Here is a 21829-nt window from a genome sequence, read left to right as displayed (position 1 = left end):
CATACTTTTCCAAGGCGTTCCAGCTTAGTCTTCAGGGGTAGCGGCGCATCTGTGGCCGACCTTAGGTAGGAATATCTAATCTTATCTGAGGTTGATTACAGATGTTCATGGGCGGCAGTAGCCACATATCATCAAGTGAACTGCATGCTCGTCTGCTGCTCCTATATTATAAAAAAAACACTGGTATGCTCCGTTCTCCTTACTCACTAAACTAATCATCGAATCTGAATTATTACATTACATTGAAATGTTACTGGTAAAGGAGCGCCTTAGTTGTCAACCCATTACTGTCCCTCTGTTGGCCCCGGATATCCTCCTCGCTGATCAGCTCTCACTCGCTGATCATGGATCGCTGATTAGATTTAGGTTATAGTCCACTCCGCTGGACAAATGCGAATTGGTAGACTTCACACAGCCTTGTTTCGAATCCTCAGGTTTCCTCGCGATGTCTTTATTCATCGTTTAACAAAATGATAATTATTTTTAGATGAACGCATTAATAGCAATCTGCTTATTTATTTTTTTTAAATATGTACTTGGAAATGTTTTCATAATAGTAACAGAGATAAAAAATAAATTAAATTTTGTACAAAAATGTATTAATAAATAAAACCACATTATAATCGTAACATGTATTAATTTACATTTGAGATTATTTTCCACATACAAATTTGAAATCAAAAATATTTGTTCCCGCGGGGTAGCTTGCGTAAAGGGTCGAATCGTTCGACTTCCCAAGAGTCAAAGGACTTGATATTAGGGTTGCCAGATTAAATATAAAAGATGTATAATATACCTTTATGTCTTCTTGTTTCAAAAATATTCATTGTTCTTAATAAAAAAATGTCATTTACCGCTTTAACACGCAAGGTTTCCTTTCCTTTTTTCGCACTGACACTATATTGTCATAGTAAAGAAAGAGTAGTAGGTTAGCTAAGGGTTCGTACACAAAACTGCGATGCGACGTCGCATCGCAAAAATCTGCGAGCTCCCTCGACGCATCGCAAGAACTTGCGAATTAATTCGCATCGCACATTCCTGCGATGTTTCGTCACACTTGTTGACGCCATTTTTAGTTCGTCCTGAGACAGCGCGTGGGAAAAATGTACAGACCTATATTTGTTGGGTGGGAAGACGTATGTAAAAAAATGACTAAGTACGTCGTTGACTTTTTTTATATTACTGATCGAGGAACGCCCTGTTCTTTGGGAAACTAAATATAAAATAAATGATATGTGATAAATGGATGAACCCAAAAATTTTCTTTGTTACTCTTTCCTGTATCTCTTAAGCAATAACAAAAGTGCACACTTGTTTTTACGATCCATGTCACGACCTAATTTTCAATATACGTTCCGTACGGTTGACGGTTATCGAAAGAATGGTCACCCTGGGAGACGCTATGCCGCACGATATCGCATCGCAGCAATTCGCATCGCAATTTTCTGCGTTGCGAATTCGCATCGCGTCGCATCGCAGTTTTGTGTTCGAGCCCTAAGGCCTGTCGGCGAGATAATTACCTACTCTTGCAATGATGCATAGGGTTGTCACTTTTATTTATCTAAACACCTTATATGACGAGTACTTTTATTTACAGTCGTGTAACACCTTGTATACATTATGTTAGTAAATATATAACTTGTACGAAGTAAACACACCCATAATCGGACCAATTACATATCTGTGAACTCAAATCCTGAATTCAGAAAACGGAATGCGCGCGATCATACGCGTGACGCAGCCCGTACTGAGGCAACTCTCGGCCACTCTCCTCTATTTGATTGTGTGCGTAAAAAGTGCGTGCTTACACGGCGCCCGCTACTTACGCATACATTCAAACCGGCGGATTATATGAAGCTGTGCTACTACTCTTTCTTTACTATGATATTGTAATCATATGTACTAAATATCGGGCTATTAAGTTAAAAAAGGGACAGCATTCACGCAGTATCGTATAATGTACATTGTAAATACTCCTAAGTTTTGGCTAATGCCTACTATTACTTTCTGCTTTTCCATTTTTACATCAGGCAACCAATATAAATATATTTCTTCGTGACCTACACAAGCTTATTCTACCCGTTGTAACAGTAAATGTCTTATATCCAAAAGCAACATAAGATCAATTCCAAGCAAAACGTCTATTTACATTATACTTATTGATATATGAAACATGTGACATTTCGGATATTTGTAACATATAATTTACATACATCTATACCATTCCATTGTACATCCGTTTCCTTATATACACAATTAATTTTACAACAAATTACAATTTCACATCCAAACTTAACTATATTGTCAAATAACGTAAAACTAAATGTTATAATTATGTAGGATTTAAACTTAATCCCTCAATTGTGATGTATGAAAATTACAGCTGACTTTATCGTTGTTTCGATTATAAGGATATTTTCGATAATATTCAATATTACCACTAAATGAAACCTTAATTATAATTTAACCCACAATACAATTTTTGTATTATATACACGTTTTCCTATTTAATAAGTCTCTGTTAATTTAGTTTCTTTGGAGGCTTATTACATAATGAGCACTCACATAAATACACATTTTTTTCATTACACCGAAGACCAATAGTATTGAAAATCCCAGTGTCTTATGTAACAAAGATTCAATTTCCATAACAGATGTGACAAAAGGCGTATTGTCCACCCAACACTATGCAAATCTTACCCTCCTCTCTCCTTACGTTAAATTTACGAGGGTCCAAAAATGCCTTTATTGTATCAACATGATTATCTAAAGGCTGGATTTACATTTGTGACTTTATTTCGCCTCCCTTGGGATCATATTTTGGTCGCCCGGTCCATAAAATTTGAATTCCGGTACTTTTTCTCGAATTATCTCGGAATTCTTCGTTATTTCAGATTTAAAAGTAAAAAGTAAATTTTATATTTGTAGGTATTAGAAATTCATTTTATTCGTTGCCTTCGGTACGGTGATTTTTTTGTAGTAGTAGTTGTCATTACTTCTGTAATGATAAATTGGTCTCCGGTGTGTTCAGCGGAATCCAATTATTAATCTATCGACGGTTTCAGTATTCATTTTAAATCGAGATATTTTATTAATTTCAATAACTGCCTTCACGAAAAAATAATTATATTTACTTAAATATAATTCACCTTACGTTTCACAAAACGATTGTCCACTATAACTCGAAAATCTAATGTTTTTTTCAAATCGTCATCAAATAATGTTTACAACATCACACGTTCACAAGATCCACATGAATTAGAACTGCGGTTCAGTTATATTGTAATAGTTCATATCTATTGATCAATACACGAACGCCTCTGAATTTTCTCAATATCGTTGAGATTTATCGTTCTGTGTAAACCAGTGAACCGGTGGTTTTGTTGCAACTTTGTTCGTTACTTGTCCTAAACTAATTCTGGACTCTCCTTCAACTGAACTCGATCATTGTATCATTTCGCTTAAATTGTTCAAATTTTTTTCATTATTAATAATAGAAGTATAGGTATAACATCTCAACATTTGTTTGTCCCACATTTTGTGACTAACATTTAAACGACTAGAATTTCATCGAATCAGACTAGATTCGATGAATTATCTAAGTAATGTTTACGCATTTCGTCTTCGTCAGTGTAAATTAACCATCTTGTTTGGCATTGACCATTAGATCTTAGCAATATTTTAGAAGTCAGCATAATTTATTTGTTGTCATTTGCGTCTTCGTCAAAATCAATTGTAAATCGTTTGTAGGTTGATATGCACGACTAGAAATAAATAGTAACACTTTGTAATTTGCGTAATAAATTTCTTCTCATATATGTAGGTATACTCGTACGTCTTTGTCAAAATCAAATCTAAGTCGATTGTAGTTGCATATCCATTCCAGGACTACAACTCAAAAGTATTTTATAAGTCAATTGGTATTTTTTTGTAACTTCCATATTTTCCGTGATCAAACATAAGTCGTCTGTAGTTCGGTGTGGGAGCTTGCTCGAGGTGTGTTAACGCAACGGTTCCTCATAATCTGTCCAAAAGTCGTTCGGAACTGTTTGGACATAGAACAGTATAGCACAAAATTTATAGCTCCGTTGAGGAGGGCGAGGGCATCCATCATCTCGCCGAACAAGTTGTAGCAGCGCTTGAAGAAACATCGCCCCAATGTGCCGCTCATCAGGCCTGGGAATTTAAAAATAATTAGGTCAATTAAAAAACAATGTGTAATAAAATAGTATTAAGCCGTACTTAAGTAATAGTACTAAATTAAGAAGTAGCTTGATAATAATGTTAATGTTAATAATTATTGAAAAAGAAATGAGATTATAATAATACTTTCAATTGGAGTTTCATGCAGAACATATTTAAAGTTTTTAATAGCTTTATTAATTAAAAAAATCATAACCTCGTAACTCATAATAACGTTTCAATGCGATTAAAAAAATAGTAATTCATGAAAATATTTTAGAAATGCTACATTTCTATATCGAGAAACAAACTAAAAATCCTAATATATTTTAAATGAATATCCATTATTTGCTTAATTCTTATAAAATCTGACATTGTGTTTACATTCAGTCCCTATATTATAGGGATATTACGAGGTTTCTCCGCTTTTACAAATGTATATTGCATAACTAATCAAATTCTGTCACAGACAGATGTTGGTCTTGCCTTAGTAATGCGTAACAAAGTGCTTGTAGTATAAACTGCAAACGTGAGATGAAAGGAAAACCCCATTTGAAATTCGGATTTAGAGGATAACAGCAGTAGATTCTTTTTTAGGATATCTTCAATCTACTATTATCCCTTTAGTGGGGAAAGATTTCCTCAAGAAAAATTATGTCCATCGCTGGCCAAATTCACGAATGTCCACTGTACACACTTTAAAAGATTATAAAGAGAATGAAAAGATGTACGATGCGTATTTGAAAACCTCATGATGGTTTATTGTTTGCTTCACCGTCAAAGTTAGTATAAAGAAACTTTTACATGACATATAAGTATCAAAGGTGCTTGTGATTTGTTGGGGATTCTGCGGAGCACAATTGCGGTAGTTTTAATTTGTAACCGGTGGTTTATTATCTTCAAGTACGAATTGTTACACTTCCTACACTTTTGAGGTATCACTTACCTTTTTTTTTTTTTGTTTACGAGGGGGAAACCTTCAAAAGGTACCCGACGACGTGGGAGCGACGCCGGGTTATGTGGAATTTTTACCGCTAAAACCCCCCCGGTGGTCGTCCTCAACGCTTGTTGGAGAACTCCGGGATCTCCGAGGGAACACAACCGGAGTCCTCCAAGCGCAATGCCCCGATCGGGCTCTACCCTGGGGGAGCACTTTTGGCTCCTCCCACACCATCTGGTGTTTACGACGGTATGCGACCACACATACCGTCGTCCTTCCCGGGGTTGCTTGCTGGACGGTTCGAGCTCCCACTCTTGCCACCCGCAACCCCGGAAGCCCCCTTTTAGTCGCCTCTTACGACAGGCAGGGGATACCGTAGCCCTTTTCTATTCCCGAGACTACAGGGACAGAGGTATCACTTACCTAGAATGCCTTGCGGAAACTCTGTCAGCAGGAACAGTAATAAGACAGCAACAAGCATTCTTGTCGTGCGGTCGGTTCTCCGTTCAGCTTTGGACCGTTTCGTCGACTTCCTCGTAAACACATTCCCATTGGTATTCACGACCGCGTCTGCAGGACAAGCATTGTATCCTTTCAAGGCCTTTTTTCTGCTATTCGCGCGATATAATACTCTGATCAGCCAAGCGCTGATCACAGTCAAGATGGCACACGGTAGCAACTTGATGACGACTGCATGTACCCAGAAGTTGATCTGATACAAGCTGTTTTCGTGATTCGAATCGACGAAGTAGACTTTCGATGGCCTACTTTCTAGTGTAATGTCTTCGTGTATCGTGAATACCTGGAAAACAGAGATTATTTGATATTAATAATTAGGATTACCTATTTACTTAAAAGTATTTAGAATACAAGTACTTCTATAATACATGAAGCTCGTACTATATGTTTAGTTCTCTCAATATTTCTCATTAGTTAATGCTTAATAAATATTTTCTACTACTACTTCAGTTATTTTTCGTTCAGATATAGGAAGTAGAGTTTAAGTGGTAAAAATACAAACCACACATGCGGTCAATAAATGAACAAATGCGTCCGCATAAGATTTTATGGCCGTAATATTTCACCGCTATAAAATGTTTGGCGGTTTTGGATTTTTACGATTTTAAGATTTTAACGTAGAAATTCTAGATTTTAACGGAGGTGAACGTATTTTTAAATACGCCTTCCGAAATCCTTTTTCTTTTTTTTAAAGGAAAGTCGGCACTTCAGGCATTTTTAAGATTATCGTGCATTTATGGATAGTATAAACACACTTTCTTAATTAATACTCGTAAACAACTTAAAAAACATAAAAAAGTGATACATATTTTGTTATTGTGTTTCCACTAATCATGATTTCAATAAGTTTAATTTTAAACTTATTATATAAAAGTGTGCCATGAGTACTCCTTCATTAATACATGTGGGCGTGAATACTCCATTTAATAATTATCGAAGCAATATTATCACGTAGGTACTAACAATACACAAGGCTGTAATTTGAAATATTTTTAAAACGAGCAAATCGTTTTCTCTCTTAGCTCTATTTGTTTTTAAATAGTCCTAAATCTAAATTTGCATCAAATCTTATCTTATCAAACTGTCATGTGCAAAGCCTACCGCATTGTATCCCGACGACGTGACGACTGTCTTATGTGGGACAGAAGAACTTCTAACTGAGGCATGGCAAAGTATTTATGAGCAAGAGAGACTGAGCGATCATCTGAGTAAAGATCTCAAATAAAATCGAAGTTTTCAGGAGACATATAGTCTACCTCGTACCTCGCAAATAGCCGTCCATGAACCATGAATTTGTAAGTAATTCAAGGTAGGATTGAAGGCAACATGCCATAGGCACATTGCTATTTTTGAGCACTAAACTGAAATTCTTGTACTTGTACTTATACGAGTAAGTGAACTTTTCTTACCGCGTTCTTCAACCCAGATCAAAGCAACTCTTGACACTACATGCTATTAGGTACGCAGAAATAAAAAAGAAAATCATGGTGATAGTGCCACCACCTGAGTTCAATTGGTTCTACCACGTACATCGAAGTAGACGACTCATAACTACAATGACGCACTCTAAGCCACAACAACAACAATAAGGTAACCTTCTTGCATATTTACCGTCGTAAAAAACAAAACCACAAAAAAGTAAAGAGCACAAAATCACCCGTCACGTAAATCTCGTACTGCAATCGGAATCAAAGTGCTCTTAACGCAATAGGATTAGGGTCTCGTGGATAAGAAATCGATTTGCCGAAGGCTAAGGTGTGAATCGTAAGCCTTGGGCGGTCCCGATAATTGTTTTCCTTCACGCCACCCTCACCGTAATCAATCATTTGACTAAGATAATTCAATTACTTTATAGTGCCTTGTCAACTACATTATGGATTAAGAACTAAGAATTAATCAATTATAGTGATATATTATATAACAAAGTTTTACCGCGCCTCTTTCAGTCAACATAAATCAAGTCGCATAGTACTGGATATATAAACTCCTTTGCAAAAAAAACGGGCACCTTACACACACACTTTACCTTAGCTTTTCTATGGGTAAATATTATTATATTTTTAGTATGTCATTAGCTTGGATGACTAGAAATTTCTTATTATCAATGAGAATCTAGTTTTTTAACACTTTTATCCTGGTATCGGTGTTTTAGTCAATGTAAACAGAGAGCCGTGTTAAAATGGACATTTTTATGGGTATAATGAAATTAAGACTACGAGTATTTTTATGGTATTTTAATAAAAGAGACATTAAAAAATAAAAATTAATAACGAGTATGACCTCCTCTTGCAGCGATTACGGCATGTAATCGTCTTGGCATGCTTCCCACCAGGCTTTTGATGGTGTCCTGTGGAATGTGTTCCCACTCAGTCGAGATTACACGTTTAAGCTCTCTGATGTTTTGTGGAGGTGGTTGGACAGATCGTACTCGCCTTTTTAGGAGGTCCCAAACATGCTCAATGGGGTTAAGGTCGGGGCTCCGCGCTGGCCAATCCAAACGACGAATACCGACCTCTTGCATATAAGCATCTACGTCGCCAGAACGGTGGGCCCGAGCATTATCGTCCATGTAAATGGCATCTTCACCAATTACAGTCAGTGCGGGTTGTGCATTTTGAGAAAGGATTTCTGTTATGTACCTATGCGCATTTAGTGAGCCATTTTCTATGAATACTATCTCGGTACGATAGTTGGAAGTTACGCCCGCCCAAAACATAACGGACCCTCCACCATAAGGGGTGATTTCTTCAAAACACACATCGGCATAGCGTTCCCCTGGTCTTCGTAACACTCGCCGACGTCGGTCCTCACCATGCAGACAAATTCGAGCCTCATCGGAGAAGAGTACGCTACTCCAGTTACCTGGTGTCCAAGATAGGCAATTTCTAGCGAACCTCAACCGCGCAATCCGGTGCTCACGGAGTAACTTGGGGGCCCGCGCTGGTCGTCGACTACGTATATCAGCAGCTAAAAGTCTTCTCCTCACAGTCCATAGGCTAACTTGTGCTCCTCGTACCTCTTCAAGGTTTCTTTTGAGGTCTATGTAACTGCATTTGCGGTTCCTCAGCGCCTGAGTCACTAAAAAGCGATCGTCTCGCGGCTGTGTGCAACGTTTTCTCCCAGAACCTTGCCTTCTCTGAACGGAACCTGTCTCTTGGTATCGAGTCCAGGTTCTTTGTACGGTTGAACGACTCACGTTTAACCGCTGTGAGACGTAACATTGGCTACACCCCTCTTCCAGCAGCGCTATAATTTTACTAGCTCTCATTGCTTTTTCTGCCATTACGATAGACACAAAGATATCTGTTTTAAGTCACAATAAGGCAGAATTATGCGATAAACATAAATTGTTGTACTAAAAATAACGAAAAGTTACTTTTAGTTGCTTGATAACCTTTTAACCGCAAACCCGCGAAAAGTGTCACAAAATGAAAAAGGGATTAATAATTTAAAAAACAAAAGTTTTGAATTTGGAATGAACTTTTTTTCATACCCAGACTCTTTATTAAGTGCCAGTAACATAGTTTGGCTATTAAAACCTCTGAAGAACTAAATTATTACCAATAATGTTAAAAAATCAAACCCGCCCGTTTTTTTTGCAAAGGAGTGTAGTTTATAAGGCAAAGAAGATATGCAGGGCTATGTGCACTTCGCTTATAGCCCCGCGTCTTGTATAGATCTCAAATGCAAAGTTAAGCGACGACCGGCGCAGTCGGAATTTGGATGGGTGACCGCTAGTGGCAAAGATTTACGTGCGCTTGTCGATCGTCATTTTTGAACTGCAGTCTTCAAACCTCATCGGAAGCCTGAACACATTTGACTCGTAATTGCCGTGATCAGATACTCGTGATTAGTTTTCAGAAAATGGTAAAAATACTGAAATTCTCTATTGGTGGTAGAGAGCACTTGACATCAGGTGGGCTACGAGCTCGTATACTTCTGCTACATAGGAATAATGTTCACCTCCATTTAAGTTTATTTCCACGAAACAATATCAAATGACATTCATACAATCTACTTGAATATTGGCCGTAACCGTACAAGTTTCCAACTCGAAGGAAAAATATCAATATCACAATAATTCCTTTGTTCTTCATTTCATTTGTAAACACCTTGAGGGGATTGTAAGATGAGAAATCATTATTGCAGGCGAAATTACAATGGCCCTCGCGCAAATTGAAAGAAGCTTTTTAACATTGATTCTTTCAGGAAACAATGAACCTGGTTTGATTTATGTAACAAAAGCATTTTACTTGATATTAAAAGATCATTGCACCCTATGAAATAAAACACGTGTAAAATTCACGAACAATTGATCTTTCGCCTTACGATACCGAATAGCGGTATTTAGTTAAAATAATGAAATCTATCTATTACCTATACACTCATAGATTAGTAAAGATTACTCACTCCTAACAAGAAAATGTACCCAGTTTTGCGAATTGAAATAGTTGCGTAAAAAAGTTTTGCCACGTCTCCGTGCTAAAATGTCCCTAAAATATTTAAAATAATTATTTATTTATTATGTAAAATACGCAGTATTAGTTATTTATTCGTAAATTTTCTCTAAAAATGTCTTTATTTGTCAAGAATTCAAAAAAAGAACTTACTAATAAGACGTTTGTGGCTTCATTCAATTTCAAGGCGGCGAAGTATCTTTACTAATCTATGTATAGTGTATACATAGTCATATTCTACGCGTGCGTGTTTATTAAATTAAAAAAAACTGTTTCGGACATCATCAGATCTCTTGTATCATTGAGTCAAAAACATCATGATCAAGCTAGATTAAATTATTCAAATCGTGTATATGATACCAACAAACAAACAATAAAGTGATTAATTTGTGTGTTCTGGATCTGGGTGTTCTTATACTTGTCTTTGAGTGTGTTCACGACGCTCAAGAATCCGAGTGCGTCATTATAATTCTAGAAAACTTTATTTTCTTTTAGTATAATAAATACATACATACATAGTACAATACGTAATCCTTTGAATACATCAAAAGCTGACTGACTTCTAATTAGCTATTTTAAATCCCTAATTACAGTTAAATTTGTCGTAATTACCATTAACGTAACCTAAGTAAACAAATGGTGTTATCCAGCAGGTGGGATATTGGCTATATACAGTTGTAAGTGTGGGAAATATAAACAATGGGGGACCCTGTGTGTAGGCGGTGGTTATTTCTGACATAATACATACGTATACTACACATACATGGACTCCTACCATTACGAAACAAGAAAGGAATTATCTGAAATAATATTTTACATAAAATAGGCTAATAAGCTAATAAGCTTTTGCTCACAAAAGACGTTGTTTTTTTATAAGGTTGACGTAACTGAGGAGCTGTCTATGAAAATCTGTAACCAACTCCATATATACTCCATATTACCTGAAAAATACCAGCCATGACCTAGACTTTCATTTTGACTAAATAATTAAATTTATAATTTTGCACTAACAAATAATATTTTCTCGGATAAATAACCAAACTTGTGTGATAAACGAAGCCATGAAACCAACTAATATTACATTAAACTCGGTAAGATGTTATGGTGTCGGAAGCAGAGAAGTTTCTCGTTTAATTAATCAAGAACTAATATAATCAGAGTAACTAACTAACTAGGGATAATTTGCGAAGCGGTTATGATCGTGGTTGAAAGGAAGTATGTTCGATGAAGGTTTTCTGATTTTCTAAATTAAAACAGTGTTTTACACAGAAGAATAGTAATACATATTGCAAACGGATTTTTAAAAGATTTCCAGGTAAAAGAGTTCTGAGTTCTCTAAAATTAGGTAAGCGTGCTAGTAAAGTCTACTCTACTCTACTCTACTCTATACTTGACCAGCGCGATGGCCTAAATTCCTTTCACTTTAAGAGAAGACTCGTATTAAGCCTTAGATAATTAAACCAACTAAGGTTACCTACTTAAGAAAATAAGGTTACGAATTCTGTCTTGAGTAACGGTAAAAATGAGTATACAAACACTTAGACCCAAAACGCACAAATTAATCATTTTGGCATATAGTCGTATGGTGACAATAATTACCTAACGAAGTATGTATTACCTGTAGGACTACCATGAGTTTACAAAAGTATTACTCGCTAGCGACTGCGTAAAATAAATGTATGAAAAATTGTACAGCGCCTCTGGTGGTTACTCGTAGAACTAAAATCCGTAGTGACGTAACTCGATACGTAAAAAACCTATCAAAATCAAATCGCTAGCGAATATCATTATGATCTATTGCCATACAAATTCGGTCCCATGAGTCATTAATTTGACAGACGTTGTCAAGAAATACCGTAACGATAGTAGTTATGTTATTCACTAGCAAAATGACAATAGTTTTCTATTTACCATTTCTATAGTGGCGTTTCTATGCCAACTCATGGTAATGCTACTGAACGATTATTGTTTGATACAAACACTCGGTTTGAACTATAATTTTATCTAGCTTGATCATGTATGATGTATTTTGACTCAATGATAAATGACAAGAGATCTTATCTTAACAGCAGTGAGACAGTAATGGATTGACGATTACTTCCTCGTTCGTAAATTCAATCTGTACGTGTATATCTCGTCCTAATACATTCAATTTTCAAAGTCGGCATGTTTAGAAAGAAGGATTAAGTCCTTTATTCAATACGTTTTCACTTTTTACGGAATAGTTAGTTGCCTATGTTTCAAAAGCATAAGATATGTTTCGAATAAATAAATACTTTTTGAATTTACAAACACATTTTCTTACTTTATCTATGCGAAAGTGAATCTGTTTGACCTTCCGTTACATGGACTGTACGATACTATTCTTTGCATAAGGCTAAACTTTTTCGCAAAACTGGTAAAGAACTAGGTGAAGGTGAATGTTAAACACATTAAAAATCTAAATAACTTCGATAACAGACAGGCAGACTTACATGTGTCCCTGTAGTTCCGGGACTAGAATAGGGCTACGGTAACTCCTGCCTGTCGTAAGAGGCGACTAGAAGGGGGCTTCCGGGGTTGCGGGCGGCAAGAGTGGGAGTCGAACCGTCCAGCAAGCGACCCCGGGAAGGACAGCGGTATGTGTGGTCGCATACCGTAGTAAACAAAAACGTCGAAAACTGCTCCCCCAGGGTAGAGCCCGTTGGGCATCGCGCTTGGAGGGCTCCGGTTGTGTTCCGTCGGAGATCCCGGAATTCTCCAACAAGCGTGGAGGCCACCGGGGGGGTTTTAGTGCGGTAAAAATCCCACATAACCCGGCGTCGCTCCCACGTCGTCGGGTATCTTTTGAAGATTTCCCCCTCGAGAGAAAAAAAAGGCAGACTTACTTGAGGATCCGGAGTAGGACTATGGGTAAGCTACTGGGTGATTGATGAGTGGCCCCGACTAATTCTTATAGCTCAATATTTTTTATTCTTTAACACTTAATATTAAAAATTAAAAAAATATTCTGGTAATTGTATATAACAGCATATTTATACCGAAGGCCGATAATTGCGTCCAGTAGTTTATTCGTTAACGTAAAAATATACTCTTTTTACACGCTTTACATTATCTTCACTTGTATGTTTGTCAGTGAGTAACTCAGTTTTTCAGTAGAAAGAGATCAACATACATCCTTATCTTACTCTGCATACTGAAATAGAATACCGAAAGCTTTTTAGTTGATTTTATCATAAAAGCGTTTTTTAGTTTTTTGATCTATATTTATTATTCGAAGAATCACTTTACTAGCAAAGACCACGCTTCGCCATGAATCAATCTGACATTAATTATTGCAGAAGTAAATAAAAGTATTCCAGTTGATGCATTTAGCGGGAAAACACATTAAATTTTATACTAGGTAGGTATGACAATTTGAAATACATTCCTATGGGAACTTCCGGGTAAAAAGAATATTAACATAGTCTATACAAATTCAACGTTGTGTGAAAATGTGAATCCATCAAGTATTTTTAATTTTGTAGATATGAAAGAAACATGACATGACACATATATGAAAGAAAGACGCTTGGAGTTCGGAACCAATTTCCGGGAACACGCACAGTTCTGTATTACACGAAAGATTTCATTTTGTTTTCTCATATTATATAATTACATAATTAGTTTAATATTATTATATAATTAGTTGAAGGTGGTAGAACCCTTTGTGGTTCGACTCCGGCGGCACCACCGCCACACCTATTTCTACCTAATAACAGCAGTGTTAAGCGCTGCTGTGTTCCGGTTTGAAGGGTGTGGTAAGGGAGACATACTTTTCCGAGGCGTTCCAGCTTAGTCCTCAGGGGTAGCGGCGCATCTGTGGCCGACCTCAGGTAGGAATATCTAATCCTATCTGGGGTTGATTACAGATGTCCATGGGCGGCAGTAGCCACTTACCATCAGGTGGACTGCATGCTCGTCTGCTACTCTTATATTATAAAAAAAAAAAAAAAAAAATAACATAATACTTACAAAATATGACGGTATGCAGAGTATTGGTGGTAGCAGAAAACTGCTCAGGATCGCGAACGAGCAGCGGCGGTCCGTACATAGCGCAGGACCATATGATGGGTACCTACACAAAAATCATATTAGGCAATTTTTATTTATTTTAAACGTCTGCACAATAAAGACAGTAATATTTTCGAGTGTATGATTAATTATTTATGTTTCCTGTGATGTAGTCTAAACGGCTCGATTAATTTTAACATGAGGTTAATTAAGCTAGACGCTTTCTCACAACCCCACACTAGGATCCCTGTATCGTGGCTGCCATGCACACACACATAGACGAATACACAAATATCCAGACCCAGAACAGACCTCTAAATTCAACATTCAGATATCTGTCTGACCGGGGATCGAACCCAGAACCCTTTGCGCGTCAGACCGGTAAAGTGACCAGGAAGTAATGTGGGCAGACTAGGTGTCGGCACGAGAGACTTTGAATGGGTAGATTATTTTGATTTTTCCGGCACGGCCACTTTCGACTAATTTACGCTATCGTGTTTTACATTTCTGAAAATCATTTGTCTTAAATAATAAATGAGAAATCAGAAGAGAATCTTCTTCGCAAAGTTTGTAGTTGTCACGAATTTTGTGAATGCTAAATAACGGGTTTAATTTTTAATATTCAAATACCATTATCTTTGTGTTTGTTGAGCGTAATCGATTGTTTGCTATGATAAAGCATTTTAAGTGGTGCGCTACGCACACACGGATATTCATTGGAAAATTTTATACTTTGCATTTTAAAGCTATATTCATGTACTCAGATATCTCGAGGTTCATTTTATTAAAAAAAAAGTTTTGAATAATTATTAGTTTATTAAAATGTAATCATCATCAACCCCTTACTGTCCCACTGCTGGGCACGGGTCTCCTCTCAGAATGAGAAGGATTAGGCCATAGTCCACCGCGCTGGCCAAGTGCGTATTGGTAGACTTCACATACCTTTAAGATTTTTTTTTATATAAATCTCTCAGGTATGCAGGTTTCCTCACGATGTTTTCCTTCACCGTTTAAGCAAGTGATAATTAATTTCTAATTAGCTCAAATTTATTTATCTAGATATTGGTTTATAGATACATCAAAGCTTTATCATTGATTAATCCAATTAATGTCCTAGATCTTAACATACAAATTACTTGATTTTTGTGGCAAAAGAACAATAAATAAATTCTAATGGTACATATTATAATTTTAGAAGAATGTAATTTTCATTGAATATAAAAATAATAAATTTCAACGCTACATGTACGCTAACTTTATACATACATATGAAAACTTCTAAATTGGTTTATATTTGGACACTTGAGAGCGATCAATTCTCTAACCCAAAATAAAATATACATTTCAAAATAGAAAACAAAGCGACGTAATATAACATTGAAAGTTCATATTATTCAGAATAAAGTATAATTAAATACTAACTTGATAGCAATATATCTCCAGATGGCGAGCGACAGTGTGAGCAGGATGGAGGCGGTGTGCAAGATCTGCGTGAAGTGCATGTGGAACAACATGTACACCGCCCAGGAATATGGCCGATCTTCCTGTCCCGGGAACAACTGCCAACAACAAAATTACTAAAACATATCACAAAATACAGGAATGTAATAATTGTTAAGAGTAACGGGTAGCCAGCTTTTTTATATAATAGGAGTAGCAGACGAGCATGCAGTCCACCTGATGGTAATTGGCTTCTGCCGCCCATGGACATCTGTAATCAACCCCAGATAGGATTGGATATTCCTACCTGAGCTCGGCCACAAATGCGCCGCTACCCCTGAGGACTAAGCTGGAACGCCTCGAAAAAGTCTGTCTCCTTTACCACATCAGAAACCAGAACACAGCAACGCTTAACACTGCTGTTGAGGCAGAGGCAGCATGAGGCAGAAATAGGTGTGGCGGTGGTGCCGCCGGAGTCGAACCACAAAGGGCTCTACCACCTTCTAGCTCTAAGTAGGACCTAATCCGACCAGAATTTGAAGCCAGCTTTCACACCAAAGTTGGTCTTGGACTTCATTTTAGTTACAGTCCCAGTATAGACACTGATCGGGATCTGTAAATAGATCCAAAAATAGATAGTGTCCTTAGTGGATAAAATTAAGAACGTCGAGGCTTTGAAGTTTTTAAATACGGTTCTTAATCGATATTTATTTGAACGTAAGTATTAGTAGTAAAGTAAATGGGTCTTATGGTTACACAGAAATCTCATATGTCAGTGACAGATTTTTAAATTAACCACATATCAACCTCTCGCAAAAAATCAATGTTTATATCGTAGAAAATTTAATAAGATTTCTCGGTAAAGTATACCTCCTGTACGTTCTCAATATATTGGGGAGGTTAAATTCTAGTAATAAATCTTCTACCGTTCAATCGTTGCTTATATGACTTCATATCAATATTCCTCGAAGGTGCTTCTCATCTAATGGACGAAATTTAACTTTATATTTGATTTTCATGATATTGAAATAAGTTTTCTCAATTCCGAGAAATTGAAATTAAATGCTATCTGTTGTACACTAATACGTTTTTTGCTTAGAATTCATATCATTTTATACCTTGATCAAAAACTCTGCTCCAAATTTCCATTTTTATGAAACTGTTATAGCAACTACTACAATCAGCATCCTTAATATCTCCAATCAATTGTAAATCTAATTTTAATAACTTAAATTTTTTTGTAATTTATGTAACTAAAGCTTTTGATATCCATGTTTATGTGATATCGTTATAATACTACACCCACCTATCAGCCGACTACAAATCGACTGTAAAATGTCTATGTCTACACAAACATATGATTCCAAGACTTTCAACGGAGATAAATACAAGAAGAATGCATTTTTCTTTCACTTAAATGCCTTCCTATCGTTCGCTGTTTGCATATGTATTTGTATAGATCTAGTCTTAACAATTGTTAGACCTATTCAATTGTATTCAATTTTTTGGTCACTTTTGAGCTCGCAGCTTCTTGGCCGTAGGCCCCGTCAGGCCCTGGCCCGTGACATTTTGCCAGTCCTACCACCCTATAGTTACGCCACTGCCTTCCACTACTATTCATGAAAATAACCACTTACCAAATAACTGTATATGGCAAAGGGCACATACTCCAGCATGACGAAAACATCAGCTACTGCCAGCCATTTCAAAAGACGATTGATGGGCGCTGATGCAAGGTCACGTCGTGTCAGAACCGCAACATTTAACGCGTTCGCTAGACTTCCGAACAGGCATATCTGAAGATTTAAAAGTTTATAAATAATAATAATAAATATTTATTAAAAATAAATAAATAAATAAATTACAATCAGTAGAGATGTTTTTTCCTGAGGATACCTAATGGGAATAATTTCAGTTATCAAAATAGTAACTTTTTTAGATTTAATTTATTGTCATGTTCGAATGAAAGTGATGATGAATGGCAAGATTATTTACATAGCTACAAAGACTAACTACAAAAATTTTATTGGCTTTAAAAAATCTGTTGTTGAGATTCAACTAGTAGAAGGTACCGGAAAGGAAAAGAGTAGAAATATCTACAAAAAGGAATGAGATGCCATCAAAAACAATGCTTGTAAAAAGATCCAAGTCTCGCCATTCAGTTCTTCTACCGTAAAAAGTTTTGAGATCTATGTAAAACCAAGCCGGTAAATGTATGCAGTCCCTACTTAAGGGACCTTCAGTCTTAAGGTATTATCTCACTATCTAACCTGACAAGATCTCATGGGACCATACCAATATTAAAAATCTTCTATGTTCTAAATAAATTGACGTGGCAATCGTACTAATGTAACCTGTGTGATGCGATATGATAAGATGAAAACACAATGTGACTTGCAGTACGATTGCCACGTTAATTTATTTAGAACATAAAAGATTTTTAATATTGGTATGGTCCCATGAGATGTTGTTAGGTTAGATAGTGAGATAATACCTTAAGACAGAAGGTCCCTTAAGTAGGGACTGCATACATTTACCGGCTTGGTTTTACATAGATCTCAAAACTTTTTACGGTAGAAGAACTGAATGGCGAGACTTGGATCTTTTTACAAGCATTGTTTTTGATGGCATTATTATTTACTCTAAACGACATTTTGTCTATGAAGCTATTATGAGGATTGAGACTAATGTAGTGGTGTGGTAATTAAATATTAGAAAGCTTATAACTAAAGTAAAGTTAGAAAGAAAATGAGCTGATGATTTTCAAACAGGTAAACAGATATCTTAAGTCTTAGCTAATAACACTCGATCAAGTCACCTTTCTTACAAAATAAGCTAAAATTAAATTCGGTACATTTGTTCCGATGGCATAGACGAACACGCAGATACACACATTAAACTTATTACACAGCTCTTTTGTACCGAGGATGGCGTTTTAAAAAAAGGTTTTTGGGATAACACATATTAAGTTTAACCTACGAAGCGATAGAAAAGAATCAGTATTCAATAAAACATAGGATATGTGAAATATCTCACCAATAAGCTGACGTATCCATGTATATTGTTGTAAGCGAGAACCAAGTCCCTAAATTCTCCGGAGCAATAATCGGATCGAGAGCATTCCTTGACAACAGATATATTATACTTATTCCGCCAACTCTCGAGCACTTTCAAGACTTCGCCAATGTTACTGCTATTGCTGCCTTTGTGTTTCAAAAGGGAAATAAAACTGGTGTCTTCGAAGAAGTTGTAAGTGTCATTTATTCCGAGATATGTCGAGTTGTACTTGGGTCGGGTGTCGTCGTCTGCTAGCATTGTGATCGCGGACGACTTCTCCTTTGTTCATCACTTAACACTGCTCGGCACTTGCTTCCGTAAACGGCTTTATTGATATCATTCGAGCCGCGTGTGACTAGAGCACTTTACATTCTGTTATCTGTGAAAGAAAAAGCACATTCTAGTACAAACTTTAGTCATAAAGGGTCCACGAAATCCGACTCATGAATACACGAAAAATACTCAATAAATCTAAAAGACGAAACATTACCATAATCTTTGTTGAACTTAATGCTGTCTAAATTCAATGAACAAGTTTCAGCAAAATTGTAATGAATTATTAATACTTGGAAAAATCGCGACGAACTTTGCGCCAGTTTATAGTCTATTATTTGTCTATTTTATAAAAGCACGATTGTACTGAAAATGGTCGAATAATAACTATTATTGTTCTGTATTCTGCGGAATTCGAAGCTGGCTGTGCCTTGGCATTTGCGGTCCGAATGAACTCGATTATACACGCCACAGCGGGTTGTTTCGGTATCGAGGACTGCAGTTTACATAACATACTTTGCTTCTAAAATAGACGTCTTATAAAAGAACAACATCTGCAGTATTCAATAGGTATCTCTTTATTTTCACTTTCCATGAAACCGTACACTGATCTCTAGGTTTTTTTTTTTACCATAAAACTGAATATTTATTGCTATTAATAAATAAAATAATAATACCCACATATTATCGTTAAAATTAATTTATTTGTAATTTTAAAATTTGTCTAGGTTTGTAAGTTTAGTTTCACAAGCCAATTTTAACTAAATATTTGAATAATAACGAAAATTGTATAGGCAAAAAAATCTTCTTTGAAACAAAAAGGCAAATAACACCTTTGAAATTAGTGCAATATTTGCATAAATCTTAATAAATGACGTCACTAATTTAATCAACTTATTTTCATAGATACCAAATATATATTTAAAATTTCAGCTCAATCGGTTAGAGTTAAATGATTTAAAATTCAGATGCAGGATTTTACCCTCAAATACCTAAATATAAGGTAACAAGACAAGTAAAAAAATCTTATAAAATTAATCCCTCCCAACTCTTTGCCTCTGCTGACTTGCCTAAGAGAAAAAATTATGCAAATAAATCAGCATTTAATTTCGCCTCTTCACGGCTTCAAATTATTCATTGTTCTATTTTTGGCTTCTGACAAATTCCATAATTACAAAATGGTAATCTAGAGCCATGACACGATAATAATAAAAAAAAAATAGTTTAATACGCTAATAACAATTGTGATGTCGGACATTCAATTGCCGCTATTAAGCAATATCAAAACATAAGTACCACAAACACTAGGTATATAAATAGCTAAACTGAGGGTCCGGACGCGAGCAAACGCTGTCGAGACCGCGGACGAGTGCTACTAGAGTACCCGTAGTCCCAACAAAAGGCGTCCAGAGGAACAGTGTGGGATCTTAGCCGGCATATCCCCTTCGCTGCCCCGCAGCCGAGTGGAACCCATGAAGGGTTTCTCCACGAAAAACAGATACCTTTTTTTATAACATAGGAGTAGCAGACGAGCATGCAATCCACCTGGTGGTAAGTGGCTACTGCCGACCATGGATATCTGTAATCAACCCCAGGTAGAATTAGATAGTCCTACTCGAGGTCGGCCATAGATGCGCCGCTACTCCTGAGGACTAAGCTGGAACGCCTCGGAAAAGTGTGTCTCCCTTACCACACCCTTCAAAACGGAACACAGCAGCGCCTAACACTGCTGTTATTAGGCAGAAATAGGTGTGGCGGTGGTGCCGACGGAGTCGAACCACAAAGGGTTCTACCACCTTACCACCTTATATACATAGGTAGATCCACCGCGATCAACCACAGCTAGTTCAATTAATACAAATAGTGTATTAGTAAATCTAAAATTTACTAATACGCTTTTTCTTATATACGAACCCTATATTTTATTCTCAGTCTTTAGCCTAACCTGTGTAATGTAAACCGGAAAGCAATTTACAATAAAAACGAACAACCACACAACGTAATATTTATTTAGCTTCCAAAGTAAACGAATTTAAACGTTAAAGAAAGAGTGTTACGTTAAACTTCGGTTCGTGTTAAACTATTTCTGAGACGGAGAATAATATTATGAAATGTTCACAAAATGATCATGTATTTTCAAGTATACTTAGTTTTACTGTCAGAAAAATTTTGGCTTCTTTCCAACTTTTTCTGCTTAGTTTGTTTAAACTTTCATCTTATACTAGTCGGTACTTAGAGGTACGAATTGGGTTCCTAATACCTCTAACTTTAGATCCAGATAAAGCAAAATAACGCTTCTAGGACAATTCTCAGATTATTCAGGTTTAGATAAAGTTTTTAAAGAGTGCTAAATATCTGCTCACGACTATATAGTAGAACGGTTAATAACGTATGTCTTTTACCAAATCGAAATAGAATAAGAATCCTGAACACTTGAAAATTTTCCTAAACAATTCTAAAGGTGAAAGAAGCCTTCATAGTTCCTACTATATTGTCATTGCAATTGAGTTCTGGTTTAACAGTGTTATAAGAGTTATTGCAGTTTCCTATCTTTTTACAGACAGCAGTGGTAGCCTAGTGGTTAAGAGAATCGGCTTCTCGATCGAGGGGTCCGAGGTTAAAATCTCAGGCACTCTGATTTTTCAAAATTATATTATTAATTATCACTTGCTTAAACGGTGAAGGAAAACATCGTCAGGAAACCTGCATACCTTGAGAGATTTATAGAAAATCTCAACGGTATGTGAAGTCTACCAAAACGCACTTGGCCAGCGCGGTGGACTATGGCCTAATCCTTATAATGCTGAGAGGAGACCCGTTCCCAGTGGGTTGATGATGATCTTTTTACAGTTTATACTATTAATTTTTAGTATTTTTCAAATGTTTGTGTAACTGTCTCTACTATATGTCGTGTCTTGTGAACCATGGA

General features: G+C 36.4%; 1 protein-coding gene across 3 annotated transcripts in view; it reads right to left on the bottom strand.

Annotated features, from left to right (window-relative positions):
* Positions 1–1500: 1500 nt before the first annotated feature.
* Positions 1501–21829, bottom strand: part of NGR-A20 (neuropeptide receptor A20) — a 41380-nt gene continuing 21051 nt past the window's right edge. For 2 of the 3 annotated variants that reach the window (XM_073086816.1, XM_073086814.1), the window contains exons 2-7: positions 18607–19006; positions 17208–17366; positions 15553–15689; positions 14092–14194; positions 5546–5924; positions 1501–4176 (exon numbers count right to left, since the gene is read on the bottom strand). In XM_073086816.1, the coding sequence (XP_072942917.1) occupies positions 3953–4176; positions 5546–5924; positions 14092–14194; positions 15553–15689; positions 17208–17366; positions 18607–18885 (1281 nt within the window). In that variant the 5' untranslated portion in view covers positions 18886–19006 and the 3' untranslated portion in view covers positions 1501–3952. Of the gene's footprint in view, positions 4177–5545; positions 5925–14091; positions 14195–15552; positions 15690–17207; positions 17367–18606; positions 19007–19117; positions 19337–21829 lie in introns of those variants that run through there. The other variant, XM_073086817.1, reaches the window with a different exon arrangement.

This window comes from Epargyreus clarus, unplaced genomic scaffold (genome assembly GCF_041222505.1).
Source record: "Epargyreus clarus isolate Ecla_fem2 unplaced genomic scaffold, WU_Ecla_fem_2.2 ptg000024l, whole genome shotgun sequence".
In the NCBI taxonomy this organism is placed as follows: domain Eukaryota; kingdom Metazoa; phylum Arthropoda; class Insecta; order Lepidoptera; family Hesperiidae; genus Epargyreus; species Epargyreus clarus.
This window is presented reverse-complemented; position numbering and strand designations above follow the sequence as displayed.